Source organism: Trachurus trachurus, assembly GCF_905171665.1.
Source record: "Trachurus trachurus genome assembly, chromosome: 20".
NCBI lineage: Eukaryota > Metazoa > Chordata > Actinopteri > Carangiformes > Carangidae > Trachurus > Trachurus trachurus.
In genome coordinates, this window is record NC_139911.1 from 511911 (window position 1) to 530804 (window position 18894).

The 18894-nt window shown below is 46.0% G+C and overlaps 1 protein-coding gene across 1 annotated transcript; it reads right to left on the reverse strand.

The window, feature by feature from the left end:
- Positions 1-929: 929 nt before the first annotated feature.
- plppr4b (phospholipid phosphatase related 4b) lies at positions 930-18271 on the reverse strand (the record flags this gene model as incomplete). The annotated part of the gene is made up of 7 exons (XM_083995837.1): positions 930-2621; positions 6934-7107; positions 7232-7289; positions 9348-9543; positions 9642-9768; positions 12337-12522; positions 18194-18271. The coding sequence occupies 7 exons, from the start codon at positions 18269-18271 to the stop codon at positions 930-932; spliced, it is 2511 nt and encodes an 836-aa protein (XP_083851963.1).
- Between the last annotated feature and the right edge of the window lie 623 nt (positions 18272-18894).

Here is an 18894-nt window from a genome sequence, read left to right on the forward strand (position 1 = left end):
AGGAACACTGTAAAAACTCAACATCAACAATCTCTTTCCACTTAAAATAAGACTCATCACCTAAAGATTAACTTGTTTTGAAATGGATTCAGCATCATCAATAACCCCTAAAACCACACTAATATTGCCCAGATCAGCCAAGCAGTTGTTGAAGTATTGCCCATAGCAATTATGCTAATTTATGCTAATTATGTCAGTTATGCTAATTGTCCAATATATATAAGTTAGCATCCGGCAGTTTCTGAATGCTGGGGACCCATACTATATATTACTTCAAATACATGAGTTATATGTCCAACCAGCATCCTCTAAAACGTATGATTTGGCTTAAAATCCATCAAAATCGGCCCACTGGCGGTTAAAATCTGGTCACTTCCGGTTTAGACAGCCATTTTGAATTTTGAAAATGTCAGAAATGGATTCAGCATCATCAATAACCCCTAAAACCACTCCAATATTGCCCAGATCAGCCAAGTCAATTTTGATGAAATATTGCCCATATAGGCGATTATGCTAATTTATGCTAATTATGTCAGTTATGCTAATTGACCAATATATATAAGTTAGCATCCGGCAGTTTCTGAATACTGGGGACACATACTATATATTTCTAACATAAAACTTTGGGGTAGCCTACTCAACATTTCCGGGTTCTCAGTGTTGGAAAGTAGACTAATTGTTTTGACTAGAAATAAGACAAATATTCTTGGTAAGATACTTGAGTTTTTGCAGTGAAGAGGAAGAGGAGGAGGAGGAGGAAGAAGAGGAAGAGGAGGTGGGAGGAGCACAGTGATGTTCCTCCAGCTCGGAGGTTTGTGCTTTAGTGTAAACACGTAGAAAAGGTCACATGCTGAAGAGAAGAGAAGCTCCTCCTCTCTGATGCTACGTAGCCGCAGTGGCTAGCGGCTAGCGGCGGCGAGGGGGCGGAGTCAGTCCCTGAAGGCGGGCGTCATCATGGCCGTCTGACTCGTCCCCTTGTAGAAGATGTTGCGCGCCGACTCGGGGCTGTTGGCTCGCTCCGGGATCAGGATCATGTTGTTCCCTTTGTTCCTCTGGAGCGTCGACTCGCGGCTGGAGCAGACCGACTCGGACGCCGTCTCCATGGCGACGCCACCGCCGCCGCCGCCGTCGCCCGGGGTGACCCTGATGGTGGAGAGGCCCTGCTGCTGCTGTGGGTGGAGCCTCTGCTCTGATTGGCCGGCGCTCTGCGTGTGCACGGTGACGACGGGCGGCGTGGCGACGGCGGTCGTTGCCGTGGTGACGGTGACGTGATTGGAGCGTTTCCTGTCGATGGAGCCGTCGCCGCGGGAGTCGGAGCTCTCAGAGTCTCTGTTCAGGTCGTTGAGCTCCAACGACCTCCTCAGACTCCCCCCGCCGCCCCCGCCGCCCCCGCCGCCGCCGCCGCCGCCCGCGGTGCCGTTGCCGTGGCCGTTGCCGTGGCCGTTGCCGTGGTCGAGGGAGCGCCAGCGCCACGAGCCGCCGCCGTCGGAGGCGCCGGGCGGCGGGATGACGGGCCGGTGGTTGTCGGGGGGATGAGCCTCCACACGGACGATGGCGCCGGTGCTGCCGCAGACGCTTCCTGTGGCGCTGCTCAGCGAGCCGGGCGCCGTGGCGACGGCCGCCTCGTGGTCGTAGTCGTTGTAGCCGTGGTAACGGGCGGCGGCGGCGTTGCCTGGGTAGCCGGCGGCAGCGGCGGCCATGCTGCTCTCGTCGAGGCTCTTGCTGTGTGTAGCGAGCTGCGTGGCGAGGAGCCCGTGCTGCTTCATGGCGAGGACCTGCAGGATGCGCGGCGGCGTCCCGGCCTCGCCGCCGCGGCACGAAGCCGCCGCCGCCGTCTTCTCCGCCGCTCGCTGCCAGTTGGCCTGGACGGCGCCGCTCACCGTGGACGGCGGCGGTGATGGCGCCCTGGGGGAGGCGTTGCCATGGTGCTCGTGCTCCTCGGGGATGTGGACGAGCGGCGAGGAGCCGGGCCGCGGCTGCTGCATGTGGATCCTGGCGCCGCCCGTGATGCCGCTGCAGTTGCTAGGCAACGTGCTGGCGCCGGACGCCAGCTTGGACAGGTAGGCGTCGAAGCCGCCGTTCAGCCCGGCGGCGGCGGCGGCGGCGGGCGACTCACAGCTGGGGCGGAGCTCCATGCTGCCGTGGTGATGGTTGCCGTCGGCGCCGGGCGGCCGCTGGTTCTTGCTCTTCCACTGACTCAGCAGCTGCTTCGAGCGGCTCGAGTCCATGGAGGCGTGATGCAGCGTGGCCGCGTGGCGCCGCGCCGCCTCCTCGTACGCCGCCACGGCCGCCGGCGTGTGCACGCGGGGCAGCGTGTGGCTGAACGTCAGCATGGCGTCCTTGCTGGGGGGGGCGCGGCCGCGGGCGGCGGCGGCGGCCATGGCGACGGCGACGGCGTCCATGTCCGGGTGCTTGGCGGCGTCGTCGTGTCTCTGCTGCAGCACGGCGGCGGCGGCGGCGCGGTGCAGAAGCCCCTCCCCCTCCAGCGCCTTCAGCTGCAGCTGCTGCAGCGCCGCCTCCTGGCTGATGTGGGGCAGCGAGCAGGGGGGGCGGGGCAGCGCCGGGGGGGGGCAGCAGCTCGACTCCTCGCTGGGCTGGAAGTTACCCACAGCATACAGACCCTGGGGGGAAAGGAAGTGGGTTTTAGTAGCATTCTAGCGAGCGGCTAACTGGTAGCGTTAGCCACCAGTTCTAGCGAGCGGCTAACTGGTAGCGTTAGCCACCGGTGTAGGTACCACATGTGGAGGCTCCGGGCTGCCAAAACCGTTATGACTAAATCTGATGTTTAAGTCTATAAAATGAATTATTGAACAAACATTACCATTTCTGTGTGCACGTTTTTGTAATTAGTCATGGTTATCGTAGTTGTTAGCTTTGCTGCTGCTGACAGCTAAGCTAACAGCGGTAGCTAAGCTAACAGCAGCAGCTAAGCTAACAGCAGGACGTCAGCTGTTAAAACCCTCCCGTTGTGGGACACGACATGAAACTACTCCAGTTAGCTCAGTCATGTTGGAACTAGGATATCCACTGGAGAAAATATTTTTTTCATGGGCTGTTTATTGAGTTATTTAAGACACTGCTAACGGCTAACAGCTAACGGTTAGCCCAGCTAATCTAAAATGTTTGTTCAACAATTAGTTTTATAGACTTCATAAACATCAGAGTAGTCACAACGGTGATATAGTGACGTGAAAATGTGACATAAAGCTAAAACCTCGTCCGTATTGTTCTCATTCAAATACGTGATGATTATAAATAAAGTCATCACGGCCGATGTCTATCAACTAGTCTATGCTATCAACAATACAGTAACGGTGAAATGGAGTGTCATGGCGACACCCAGCGCCATTCTCCGGAAAGTGGTGGATAGCTGTGGCTATTTGATGGCGGTTAGCTGCTGGAGGAAATGACAGCAGTGTTGTTCTATCTGGCTGTCTTTGCTAAAGTTGCTACAACTAGAGAAGCTAGCTAGAAGAAGCTAGCTAGATCTCTGGAGGGTGGGGGGGGGGGGTCTTACTCTGTGTCACAGTGTGTTAGACCATGGGTTAACCCTGTAAAACCCAAATATAGAAAAACGCAAAAAAAATTTTTTTCAACCATTCAGATGTTGTTGTAGGAGGCCTTTGGGTGTTTTCAAAAATTTTATGTTTTAGTAAGGTTTTACGGAAATGTTGTAATATTGCAACGTTGGGCTTAATGGGGAGCAGAATCTCCTGTATTTCCACTCATTGTCTGAACAGCAATACAGATCTATGGATTCATTTGCAGGGTTTTGCTTTTCCCAAGCCAGTATATAACATGAATAATAATCTCAGTCATGTTGTTATGAAGAGTCATTTATTCCAACAAGAATAACTTTGACATTTATTTATATTATTTACAGTGATAGTCCCAGAAGCAGTTCTTGTCCTCTGAAAAACAGAGGCAGACATCCAACCCAGTCTCACAGCATCACACTTGCTTTGGGTATTAGTATACCTTTTTGAATGCTGTACTCATTCATATTTGTTGCCAGAGCTTGAACCATGTCTTCTGACACAAACTTTTGGAAGTATTGCAGTGGTGTGAGGATCATCTGTGAGAGCTGGACCAGAAAAATCAGTATTGGGACTGATAAAATCTTTTTTTTTTGCCAGCGACATCTGTCACGGGGCATGATGTGTTTGTTTGATTGGGGCTCAATGTCCACATTGGCTGGGCAATCAGTAGGTTCTTGGTTTTCTTTGTCCACACAGGCATCGGATTCTTCGTCACTTGCATCAGTGTCGTCGAAATCCATGTCCACATGTCCCATGTCCTCTCTCCGTTTTGGACGATGGCAGTTACATCCTGCATGCTGTACCGATGATCTCGCCTTGCTGGTGGCATTCTGAAATGGAAAAAATAAAATTTAAACAAATGTATATACAAATAGCACACATGCTTACTATATTCTAGATGGCCAACAGGAAAGATGGGGTGGTGGGAAGACTGATTTCATTATGAAGTGTTTACAAATTGCACTGAAGTAGCCTGTTCACACATTTCACTGGTCACACAATACTGACCTATTGACCTATTGGAGACTGTGATTATCATCCTAAAAGGAAATGCATGTAGCCTCCAGCTTACAACCACACCTTACATCCATGAACATTAACACCTGTTCCAGGACAATGCCACAGATGCACCAGGAGCATCCCTGCTTTGACTATGAATTGCTAGGAACATTTTCTTATCAATAGAGACTAAGACAAAGGGCAGACATGCACAAACTGAATTTATTTGTAAGAAAGTCCTGCATTCTGTGATAAGGAGAAAATACTGTGTGTTGAAGGTGGTTAGAAATTAAGTAAATTAAAATGTTTAAATATGGCAATATATCTTTGCTCTTTAGTTTCTAATACAATAAAAAATATGTAAACATGTAATCCAATATAAGGCTGAAGGCTAGAATGTGTAAATCATGTATAGTTTAAAGTTATATTGTGAAAATTTCAATTGAAGTTCCCCTCAAAAACAGGCTGTTTTGGCTACCACTCTGACCCAGCGTTGTAATATTACAACAATTATAAAACAAGCTCTAAATAAAATGTAGGGCATATTTTCCACAAAAACTATATATGTTCATGTTCTAGACATTGTAATAAACACAAAAAAAAATATTCTAAGCATTTTACTTACTTGAATTAGATGAATCCAGTCCAGTGAATCGAAGGGATGTTGCTCGATCAAAAAATTTGAGGTTGTGTGACTTCTTGACCTGAGGGCGGGCCTTATATACAAATGTTGGATCCAATCGCAATGTGAGAACAAACTATAGGACCCAATGATCATGTTAATATGGTTGAACCCAAAAAAAAAAAAAAATTAGACGTTTTTGGGGGATAACCAAAATTGTTGTAATTCTGCAACACTGGGTCTTACAGGGTTAAACTCACACCGGAATATCCCTTTAATAGTATAGTCAGTTCAGTTTGCATCTTTGTTTATAGTGTTCGAAGTGTTTTTGATCATTTAATCATTGATAGCATCTTGCCGTTAGCCACTCGGCTAACTTAGCCTAACTAGCTAAATGAAACAAAGCACCATCAGTTTATAAAGACGGCGACCAGCTCTTTGCTCCTCATGTCTCAGTTCTCCTCCCTGAGTTCTTACTCATCTCCAGATGATGTTCAGCTGAAAGCTACGTAGCAGGTTCATATCAGACCGGACACATTTTTACTGTTACCAAGCGACGTCAAGCTAACGCTAACTACTCGTAGATCGATGATTAAAAATGATCAAAGATTTTCCGAACACTTAATACAAAACTGAACCGACTATAGGCTACTGTTAACAATATGTACAAGAATATAAAGAATTGAAGTGTTGTATGTATGTTGTATATGTATTTAGCATGTTGGGCTAAGTTAGCCAAGTGGCTAACGGCAAGATGTGGTCAAAAACACTTTGAACACTATGTACAAAGATGCAAACTGAACCAACTATAGGCTACCATTAACAAGAATAACTATGAAGAATGAAAGAATAAGGTGTTAAGTCTTATCTGTAATCTAAGTCAATGGTTCTCAAAGTGAGGTCCGGGGACCCTCGGGGGTCCCTGAGAGGCTTCAAGGGGGTCCCCAACTTTTTCTTTAAATTTTACCACTTTTTTTTCCTAGAATTTTTTCTTGAAAGTTTATTTTGGGACTTTTTATGCCTTTATTAGATAGAACAGTTGAGAGAGACAAGTGCTTTCTTTTGTTTTCTATTTAGAAATTTTACCACTTTGAGAAATTCTGCCAATTTTTTTCTAGAATTTTTTACCACTTTTTTTCTAGAAATGTTTCAACGTTTTTGGAGAAATTGTACCACTTTTTTCCCATACATTTCTCTACAATATTTCCAAAAGTTTAAGCCATTGGTCCTAATTTGAAAGTACATTGACTAAAAAAATAACGTTCTTCAGTCTCAGAACAAATATCTGTGTATTTCTGGGTTTTGTCCAACTTTTTCTTGAAATTTTACCACTTTGTTCTAGATTTTCTTTCTAGAAAGTTTATTTTTGGGCTTTTTATACCTTTATTAGATAGAACAGTTGAGAAAGACAAGTGTTTTCTTTTGTTTTTTTTGTTTTTTTAGAAATGTTGCTACTTTTTTCTATAATTTCTTTCCTTTTTTTGAGAATTTTTTACCACTTTTTTTCTAGAAATGTTTCTACGTTTTTGGAGAAATTGTACCACTTTTTTCCATACAAATTTCTCTACAATATTTCCAAAAGTTTACGCCATTGGTCCTAATTTGAACGTACATTGACAAAAAAATTAACGTTCTTCAGTCTCAGAACAAATATTTGTGTATTTCTGGGTTTTGGGGGTCTCTGGTCTAATTTGTGTCCTTGATGTAAAACAGTTTGAGAACCACTGACTTAAAGGTTATTAAATGTTATTAAATGAGTGAGGGGAGCTGTACCAGGTAGACGGCGATGGCGCCGCCCAGCAGGAAGCCCAGGTAGACGTCGATGGCGTGGTTCTTGTACTGGATGATCCGCGTCAGGCCGCAGATGATGCCGCAGATGATGAAGGAGAAGACGAGCAGCGGCTTCAGCAGCTTGGACGAGTCGGTCAGCGTGCTGTTAAAGTACATCTGAGGACACAACACACAACACAACACACACACACATAAACACACCTGAGTCACACCTGAAGCCCCTCCTCCTCTTTGACCATATTTGGGTCAGCTGGGCAGTTAAAGGGGCGGAGCTACTCACCGACACGTAGACGGCGGCGAAGGAAGCGAGGGTGGCGTGCTGCGACGGGAAGGACTTCCTACAGGAGATCAAAGAGAAACACTCACATTAGTGCGTGTGTGTGTGTTCTTGTTCTTACTACATTGTGAGGACCGAGTTTTTAACCAACAGAGTGAGGACGTTTATGGGAAGTGAGGACATTTTGGCCGGTCCTCTCTTTTTCCAAGGGCTGTTTGAGGGTTAAGATTTTAGATTATAATTAGGTTTGGTTAAATGGTTAAAGGGACAACGAGGAGTTTTGTTAAAGTGAAGTGTTTTCTCACTACATTTATGAGCCTCCGCACCGTGAAATTCTTTGACCGGTGCAAGACAGACTCATGTTTTCATTCATCAAGAATTAAAGTCAGAGGTTGGAAGACGATCACATACCGTCGTAGTTCCCACCATAAACGGAGATTCGGCGGCGTTATTCTCATGACTCGCCACGAAACCGAAAGTAAAGAAACGCTGGTCGGCTCGCCCAGCATTTCCACCACCACTAATAATAACAAAATAACCATAGAGACAAAACCATAGATTTATCTAAAATGGACCATTAACAAGTGGTAACGTAGATTCATCCACATTAATATCAGACTTTTTTATTGTCGCGGAATTTTTCGTTCTGCCGACGGAGAAACTCCTTGTTGTCCCTTTAAGGTTAGGGTTAGAGGCTAGGGAATACATTATGTCATTGAGTGTCCTCACAAAGATAGCATTACAAGGATGTGTGTGTGTGTGTGTGTGTTGTTTCAGGCTGCTCTCATGGAAGAAAAACCCAAAATAATAGAACAAAGACACACAGACACACACACAGTGCAGAGTGAACATGTGGCCCAGTTTCTCTGTGAGCAACATCCCAGTGACCTACTTCTGACAACACAACCTCCTCCTCACTGCTGACTGTGTGTGTGTATGTGTGTGTGTGTGTATGTGTGTGTGCATGTGCGTGCGTGTGTGTAACAACATCTGGAGTCATAAATAATTCACATCCACATAAAAGCAGCTCGTGCTCAGAATAAACCTCCTCATCCGACTGTTGATGTTGATGTGAAGCTGCAGTGGAGCTGTTAGCTGTTAGCTTAGCATCAGTCTTTACATACAACTGAATGAGTTCAAACAATAAACAAACAGTATGACTTTGCTGCAGGGGGAGTGTGTGTGTGTGCGCGCTGCATCACAGCAAAACCCAGGTCAAAACCTCAACAAGCCCCGCCCACCTCCTGCTGATGTCACACCTGACAGACCAAGCTGCGCCCACAGTGACATCACAGCCCCCCCCCCTGTGATAACCCGAGGTGGTGACCCAGTCGGTCTCATCACAGACAGATTCTTATCGACCATTGTTTCTCTGAGCTCTGGAAGCTGGAGGTGTGTCTGCTGCAGCCACTGAAGCCCCGCCTACTTGCAAAGCTTTGGCAGATTTCAACTGTCAATCAAACACCACCCAACGACGTTAATAATGGACGCTAACTGTCACATCGACCCGAGCAGCTATGGGTTTGAGTTTCAGAGTCTGATTCTCAATGTTTCTGATTCACACTTAGCAGCAAAGCAATGTAGGGCCACCGGTGCCGACGGTGTTATTGAAAAAATAGAAAAAGCATGCACATCCCAAAATCTAAACGCTGGGTGCCGGACAAAAGAAGTCAATGATATGAAAAAGAAAAGTCCGCACACCAACAAAAGCTCCAGAGCAATAATTTATTATCACCCTATAGTGACGTTTCGGGCTCAAGACCCTTCCTCAGACTAACTAGAGCTTTTGTTGGTGTGCGGACTTTTCTTTTTCATATCACAGACAGTGTTATTCTCTGGTCTTGGAGTAGAACCAAACTTCTCCCAAATGTCTGATTCAGCCTTCGACGATTTATTTTCTACAATTTCATATTTGCTGCTCAGAAAACTGGGACTTTTTCTCGTCTATAATCTCCTCTGACCAGCTGTTGTTTTGTGTCTGCTTTTCAAAGTAAAAGCGTTACTTTTAGTTCTGTCCATACCTGTTCATTTATAAAAGCATAATTTTTACCCGTCAGTCCCACTTGAACAAACAGAAACCTCCCCTCTGATGATGATGATGCCCCCCCGCCCCTCCTACCTGCCCTGGTTGATGGCGGTGGGGTCGCCCCCGGAGCAGATGTCCTCCATGACGAAGGGGTTCTGCTCACAGCTGACGTTCAGCGTGGTGTAGTTGGGTTTACACACCGTGAGGAAGTAGGGCGCCGGGTAGCCCGTCATCAGCTGCAGCACGTCGGTGATCAGCGCCGTCGCACACAGGCCGAAGGCGTGCACACCTGGGGGACGGACAGGAAGCGCTCGGTTACCATGGAGACAGACAGACAGGGCGTCGTCATGGAGACAGACAGACAGACAGGAAGTGGGCGTAGCGTACCGACGAAGCGCACCGCTCGGCGTATGAAGGAGTTGAAGTTGCAGCCGGCGGCGTTGATGTTGGCCTCGGCACCGCCGCTCCTCCTCCGGGACAGACAGCAGAACAAGATGGCCTCCCCGATCATGATCTGTCACAACAACAACAACAACAACAACAACAACAACAACAATGACATCAACACACCTGTTACATCATCATGTCACATCTACAACCTTCCTGTCCGAGTTCCCACTGAAGTACCGAGCATCGATTCACGTCGTAGCACATCTCGGTACCTGAACGCACCTCAAGGTTATTATAGTTTTAACATGTACATTATTTCTTATTTTTTATTTAGTTTTTCAGTAGTGTTGTCACGATACCAACATTTTGGTACCGGTAGCGGTACTAGGGCTGACCCAAAAAAATCGAATCTTCGAAGCTTCGTTCGTTGCCATGGAAAATCGATCATGAAGTCCGTGATCGATTGTTTTTTTTTTTCTTCCTTTTTTCCTTTTTGACACCGGTTCTCATCGGCACTTGTTACATTACAATGAACAGGGTACTTGGCATCCTGGAAACCTGCCTGATTTTGGAGATATTAATTAATTAATTACTTTCATTATTTCCTCTACGATCGGCCCGCCCCCATCACGCACCCCGTCGGCCGTTGATTAAAATCGATTTTATGTCCAAAATATGATAATCGGGTCAGCCCTAATCGGTACCAACATGTTTTTCGGTACTTTTCGGTACTTTTCCAAATAAAAAGAGAACACAAAAAATGTCATCATTGACTTTATTTTTATAGAAAATCTTAGAACTATAACATATGCATCAGTAAATAATCAGTAAATCAGTAAGCAATCACTGCTGCTGCATATGAATATGAATATCAACTTGTTTTCTTTGCATTAGCCTATTTGAGGTCTGAAAACACTGCATCTTTTTTTGTTATTTTGACCAGTTGTAATTTTGGGGAGAAATTGTTATCAGTAGTTTATAGAATGAAACACAAACGTTCATTTTACTCAAACACACATCTAGTCTTAGTCTTAGTTGTAGTTTTTATTGAGTCTTAGTTGTAGATACCCATCCCTAATCCCAGCATGCACTGGGTGAAGAGAGGGTTTCTGTAATGTAATGCGATATTCTATTATAACCTGATGAGTTATCTGCTCTGTCTAATACACACACACACACACACACACACACACACACACACACACACACACACACACACACACACACACACACACACACACACACAGATGAAGAGAAGCTGCAGAGAAATGAGCAGCAGCATCAGTGACGGACAGAGAGGATTAACGGCATTTACAGCCTGTAGGGAGCTGCTTAATACACACACACACACACACACACACACACACACACACACACACACACACACACACACACACACACACACACACACAGTTTGACTAAAGCAGGATTATGTGAGAGCAGATTTTCCTCTGGAAGCTGAAACAGATGTTTCTGAGGTTTATTCACAGACTCAGAGTCAGAGGTCGCTTTGATTCATTTTCACTGTCACCGTTTGATTTAACTGACTCATGGAGACACCTGAGACACCTGAGACTAGTGCTGAGCCATAATGATACCTACTCTATATCCTGATACAGTATTTTTTCTTAAAATTATATAATGTTTTTTTCCTGCATAGAGAATTTGGTGGCGGCCGCCATCGCTAATCTTAATTCTAAGAGAGCTAACCCAGTGCCCCACACGTTATATACGATAAACAATAGGACGAATCTCCTTGTTGTTTCCAACTACTTCCTGGTAGAAAACCAGCATGAGAACAATAGTGACGGACGAGAGTTTCACTATATTTATCTACTTTTTCATGTCACTATATCACCGTTTAGACTAATCTGATGTTTGTAAAGTTTATAAAACCAATGATTGGACAAACGTTACTATTTCTGTGTGCACATTTTTGTAATTAGTCATGGTTATCAGAGATTAGCCGGGCTAACGGTTAGCTACCTGTTTAACTTTAATAACTCAGTGACTCAATAAACGCTCCATGAACAAATATTTTCTCCAGCGGATATCTGAGTTCCAACATGACTGAGCTAACTGGAGTAGTTTCATGTCGTGTCCCACAACGGGAGGGTTTTAACAGCTGACGTCCTGCTGTTAGCTTAGCTACTGCCGTTAGCTTAGCTACTGTTAGCTGTCCCTGTCAGCTGAGCCACTGATGCTTTCTAGACACTGTGATTCCCCCAAACTGAATAAATACAACACATAGCAACACAAAACACACACACAGAAATAGTAATGTTTCTTCAATCATTTCAGATTTGTCTAAACGGTGATAGGGCGTGAAAAATATGATATATAGCTAAACTCTGGTTCGTTACTATCGTTCTCTTTCAAATTACGTGCTGGTTTTCTACCGGAAGTAGAATGTAAACAACAAGGAGATTCGGTCAGTAGAGGGTTATATATCGAACCGTAGACAGATTTATATCGCGCTACGCTAGCACATCGTACCGTCGCACAGCTTCAGCTACTGGAGACAGCTGCTCCAGTAGCTGAAGCTGTGTGAACGTTTCTGTTTCTCCACCGACACATCATCCACTCATCAGTCACTCTCCTCCCACCACAGCTCTGTGCTGCGCTGTGATTGGTCACTGTGATTGTAGCCCCTCCCACCACGGCTGCCTGCTGCGCTGTGATTGGTCCTCACCGTGATGGCGGGGCCGGCGAAGGCCAGGCTGAGCAGCATGAGCAGAGGGATGACCTCGTGCGTGGGGTCGATGTAGGGGAGGCTCAGGCTGCGGTCGTGGCAGGTGAAGCCCGACTTCACCGGCTTGAAGACGTCCGTCCACTCCAGGAAGTAGAGACTGACCACGGACGACACCAGGATGGGCAGCTGGACGCACAACAACAACAACAAACACACAACAAATAAATATTTAAAGGGACAACGAGGAGTTTCTATTTGGTTATAAAAAGTCTCATGTTAATGTGGATGAATCTCCGTTACCACTTGTTAATGGTCCATTTTAGATAAATCTATGGTTTTGTCTCTATGGTTATTTTGTTATTATTAGTGGTGGTGGAAATGCTGGGCGAGCCGACCAGCGTTTCTTTACTTTCGGTTTCGTGGCGAGTCATGAGAATAACGCCGCCGAATCTCCGTTTATGGTGGGAACTACGACGGTATGTGATCGTCTTCCAACCTCTGACTTTAATTCTTGATGAATGAAAACAGACTGGCCAGGAGGAATTAAACATGTAGATAACACCTTTAACATCATCACATCTGGAGACACAACTAAACATCTGGAGACACAACTAAACATCTAGAAACACAACTAAACATCTGGAGACACAACTAAACATCTGGAGACACAACTAAACATCTAGAAACACAACTAAACATCTGGAGACACAACTAAACATCTAGAAACACAACTAAACATCTAGAAACACAACTAAACATCTGGAGACACAACTAAACATCTAGAAACACAACTAAACATCTAGAAACACAACTAAACATCTAGAAACACAACTAAACATCTAGAAACACAACTAAACATCTGGAGACACAACTAAACATCTAGAAACACAACTAAACATCTAGAAACACAACTAAACATCTGGAGACACAACTAAACATCTGGAGACACAACTAAACATCTAGAAACACAACTAAACATCTGGAGACACAACTAAACATCTAGAAACACAACTAAACATCTAGAAACACAACTAAACATCTGGAGACACAACTAAACATCTAGAAACACAACTAAACATCTAGAAACACAACTAAACATCTAGAAACACAACTAAACATCTAGAAACACAACTAAACATCTGGAGACACAACTAAACATCTAGAAACACAACTAAACATCTAGAAACACAACTAAACATCTGGAGACACAACTAAACATCTAGAAACACAACTAAACATCTAGAAACACAACTAAACATCTAGAAACACAACTAAACATCTGGAGACACAACTAAACATCTAGAAACACAACTAAACATCTGGAGCTGAGGAACTTCAGGTTGAGGAGATGGAGAAGATACATGATGGAGGAGATGAAAGAGGAGGAGGAGGAATGAAGGAAGGAGGAATGAAGGAGAGGAGGAATGAAGGAAAGGAGGGAAGGAAGAATGAAGGAGTGGAGGAATGAAGGAGAGGAGGAGAAGAGGAAGAGGAGGAATGAAGGAGAGGAGGAATGGAGGGAAGGAGGAATGAAAGAGTGAAGGAGAAGAGGAGGAATGAAGGAAGGAGGAGTGAAGGAGAAGAGGAGGAATGAAGGAGAGGAGGAATGAAGGAAGGAGGAGTGAAGGAGGAGAGGAGGAATGAAGGAGAGGAGGAGGAATGAAGGAGAAGAATGAAGGAGGAGCTGAACGTGGCCTGGAGCTTCATGAGCTTCCTGCAGCTTTAACTCTGATCCACTGCAGCTGAAGGAAAGTGGAGCAGAGAGGAGGAGGAGGAGGAGGAGGAGGAGGAGGAGGAGGAGGAGGAGGAGGAGGAGGGATGGAGGGAGGGAGGGGGGCAGAGAGAAAAGACAGAGAGAGAGAGAGAAAGAGAGAATAAAGAGAAAGAGAAAGAGAGAAAGAAGGGGGGGGGGTAGTGAGTGTGTGTGAGGAGGGGGCGGAGCCTCTGCAGACCAATGATGTCACTGTGACCACATGGTTTAGGCTCCGCCCCCTTTCACTCCACTTTCACAACAAACTTTATTCAGCTCTGGACAAACTACAGACACGGAGCGACAGTGGGCTGCTGGCACGGTGCGACCGCAGGTTCGATTCCCTGCTGTGGTCTCCTCTCCGTGTGTTTAAAGTCAGATTTAAAGGGCCGGCGCCCGTCTGAAGGGTTTCCACGGCGACCTCTGGTCCTGGACGGAGCTCAGTCCGCTGGACCGACATGAAGCTGCAGCTCGTTAACAAACTGCTGAGTCGACTCAAACTAAGTGAAGAAGCAGCTGCTCCTCCGGCCACCAGGGGGAGTCGCCCCCCACAACTACTACACACAAACTACTGAAAGTCAGTTCATCACCACGATTAGATCTCAAATAGTTAAATAATCAAACTCTCTCAGCATCTGATGGATTCATGGAGGAGAAGAGTCGACGTCTGGGAGAAGAAGCTCCGATGAAATGTAGAAAAAAACAATAATAAAGGAAGGAAGGAGGGTTGGAGAACTCTTTCTGGAGCATTTTTTACTAAATTGTTTGAAATCTTCTCTTCACACTCCGATTGTAACCAGTTAATTAAAGGGATAGTTCAACATTTTGGCAAATTGGCCCATCACCATAATCCCTATAGTCATAGCAGTAGGTTCGTTACCTTTAATTGTCGGTGCAAGCTGTTTTTAGAACGGCGGAGCAGAGCCGTGAGCTGCTCAGAGCTACGCTACGGAGGCTCATTATGGGATTTCTTGGTTTCCCTCATCAAACTCATCAAATACACAATCCAACAACTCCACAACGCTCTGGTGGACAAGTTGTGAGCTGCACATTCACCACGCTATGAGATAATAACACAACGTTACCACACAGAGTTGTTTTAGAGGGAAATACAGAGACTGATGATGAATGGGCCAATTTGACAAGATGTTGAACTATCCCTTTAAAGGGACAACGAGGAGTTTCTATTTGGTTATAAAAAAGTCTGATATTAATGTGGATGAATCTCCGTTACCACTTGTTAATGGTCCATTTTAGATAAATCTATGGTTTTGTCTCTATGGTTATTTTGTTATTATTAGTGGTGGTGGAAATGCTGGGCGAGCCGACCAGCGTTTCTTTACTTTCGGTTTCGTGGCGAGTCATGAGAATAACGCAGCTGAATCGCCGTTTATGGTGGGAACTACGACGGTATGAATGAATGAATGAATGAATGAATGAATGAATGAATGAATGAATGAATATTTTATTTTCGTGTCATGCCACCACTGTGGCCCATCCCATATGGGATTACAAGACACAATAACAAATACAAAAAAACAAAAACTATGTGATCGTCTTCCAACCTCTGACTTTAATTCTTGATGAATGAAAACATGAGTCTGTCTTGCACCGGTCAAAGAATTTCACGGTGCGGAGGCTCATAAATGTAGTGTGAAAACGCTTCGCTTTTCCAAAACTCCTCGTTGTCCCTTTAAATGCTTTTTCACGAAAATGAAAACAGTCAGTCATTTTTGGTTTGTGGTCAATAAAACGTAAAAAAAAATGTGAAAAACATCAATCAGTGTTTCCCAAACCACCATAACGTCCTCTAATGTCTTGTTTTGTCCACAAACCAAAGAGAGAAACCAGAAATATTCACATTGAAGAAGCTGAAATCAGAGAATCTGGACTTTTTTTCCTTTTAAAAAATACTCAAACTGATTATTAGATTATCAGAATATTTACGATTAATATAATAATCTATTATTGTTGCAGCTCTATTAATAATACTACACTGGTTCTGGTCTGTATAATCCTCCAGTCAGTCTTCATCACGTTAGCATGTTAGCTTAGCATGTGTGCCGGCTGCTGTCAGTCCACGGCGGCCATGTTTCCTGAATGAATGTTTCCTGATGTGGGTCAAATCCTTCACAGTGATGATGATTAAAAAGTAAACGGTGATGATGTCATCTGGGTGATGATGTCATCCGCTTCGTGTTTGTTGTTACTGCGTCTTTAAGAAGGAAGTCGCTGAGGGGGCGGAGCCACAGAGGAGAGGAGGAGGGGGAGGAGTCACGATGACTGACACCGACTGTGATGTAACGACACGGTGCCACGACGACGGGACGGGACGACCACCACTGACACACACACACACACACACACACACACACACACACACACACACACACACACACACACACACACACACACACACACACACACACACACACACACACACACACACACACACACACTGAGCCTAATTAAACACAGTGGAGTTCAGTGAGGAGAATTAACACTCGGCTCTGTGACCTAGTTACTGACTCCGCCTCCTCCTGGTCGTCAAGTAAAAATAGACGGAGGAGCTGGAGGAGGTGGAGAAGGAGAGGAGGAGGAGGAGGAGAGGAGCTGGAGGAGGTGGAGAAGGAGAGGAGAGGAGGAGGAGAGGATGGAGAGAGGAGGAGAGGAGGTGGAGGAGAGATGGAGAGAGGAGGAGGAGGAGGAGAGGAGGAGGAGAGATGGAGAGAGGAGGAGAGGAGGAGGAGGTGCAGCCGTGCGGTGCGTTCAATGTTCAGGAAAACGTCCAGAAACAGAGCGTCACTCAGGGAATCCCCGACAGAGGAGGAGAGGAGAGATGAGAGGAGGAGGAGGAGGAGGAGGAGGAGGAGGAGGAGAGGAGAGGAGGAGGAAGGAAAGAAGAGCAGGATGAGGAGAGAAGGAGAGGAGGAGGAAAGGATAGGAGGAAGAGGAGAGAGGAGGAGGAGAGGAGGAGGAGGAGAGGAGCAAAGAGAAGGAGGAGCAGAGAGGAGGAAGAGGAGAGAGGAGCAAAGAGGAGGAAGAGGAGAGGAGGAGGAGGAAGAAGAGACGAGGAGGAGCAGCAGGAGGAGGAGAGGAGGAGGAAGAGAGGAGGAGAGGAGGAGGAAGAGGAGAGGAGGAGGAGAGAAGGAGCAGGAGGAGAGGAGGAGGAGGAGAGAAGGAGAGAGGAGCAGAGAGGAGAGAAGAGCAGAGAAGGAGCAGAGAGGAGGAGAGGAGGAGGAGGAAGAGAGAGGAGGAGGAGAGGAAGAGAAGGAGAAGAGCAGCAGCAGAGAGGAGTAGAGCCTCAGGGCTTCAGGTGAAGTAGAGCAGCATAAACAGCCTCAGCCCTTCAAAATAAAAGACCCTGAGACTCCTCCTCCACAGACAAGTGTTATATGAACTAGTTGCACTAAGCTAAAACATCAACTATCAGACTCACAAACTACAGAGATGAGTGTGTGTGCAATGATGTGTGTATTAGGCTAGTGTATAATTGTGTGTATAATAAAGTGTGTATGCGTGAAATAATGTGTGTATAATAATGTGTATAATGTGTGTGTAGTCATGTGATGAAGCTCACGATGCTCTGGACTGGAAATAACATGCAAGACGTGAAGGGTTAACAGTTAGCAGTGTGTGTGTGTGTGTGTGTTGCATTGTCACTGTATGTGTGTGTGTGTCTCTGTGTGTGTGTGTGTGTGTGTGTGTGTGTGTGTGTGTGTGTGTGTGTGTGTGTGTGTGTATGTGTGTGTGTGTGCTGGTCCAGCTAAATAAAACACACCACCAGACTGAACTCAGGTGTGTCCAGGTGACTGACCAATGACCAATGTCTACTCTACAGTGTTAGAGGGAGATGCTGTGTAGTGATGGTGTATAGTGATGCTGTATGGAGATGCTCTGTTATTATGGGCTGTATGGAGATGCTGTATGGAGATGCTGTGTTATTATGGGCTGTATGGTGATGCTGTGTTATTATGGGCTGTATGGTGATGCTGTGTTATTATGGGCTGTATGGAGATGCTGTATGGTGATGCTGTGTAGTGTAGAGATGCTGTGTGGTGTAATGATGGTGTATAGTGATGTGATGGGGAATAGAAGCTGACCCACCTCCACGAAGTAGAAGCATGGCAGCAGACTGACGCTGTCCTTGGTGGGCAGCGGGACCAGCTTCTCTCTGGCAGACATGTTGGATGTGGATCTGGTGACGGAGCTCTGGAGGTTTCAGCTTCCCGCCGTGGATCAGCAGCAGCAGCAGCAGCAGCGGAGCGCCATGCCGCCGCCGTCTGCAGCGATCTGCAGCTCGGTCGGTGCTCCGGTAGCTCGGTCTCTCCTGCCCCCCCCACCGGGACTCACCGACGGCCTGGTCCAAACACGGTCCCTGGTCCTGGTCCTGGTTCTGCGGCGCTGCTGCTGCTGGAGGAGGAGGAGGACGAGGAGGAGGAGGAGGAGGAGGAGGTGCTGTGGCTTCAGACCGACGAGCTGTCAGGTAGAGACGGAGCACCACGGAGGAGGAGGGGGGAGGAGGAGAGGAGGAGGAGGAGGAGGAGGAGGAGAGGAGAAGAGGCGCATGCGCACTGGAACAGGGTCGTTGGCAGCTGGTCCGGTTCGGTTCTGGTTCTCTAACAACAACACTGCAAAAACACAAAATCTTTTGTCTTATAAGAATATTTGTCTTATTTCTAGTCAAAACAAATCTCATTCTACTTAAAATTAGACTCATCACATAAAAAGCAGCTTGTTTTTAGACACTTTTTACTTCTTTCAAGCAGATTTTCACTTGAAATAAGTAGAAAAATCTGATAGTGGAG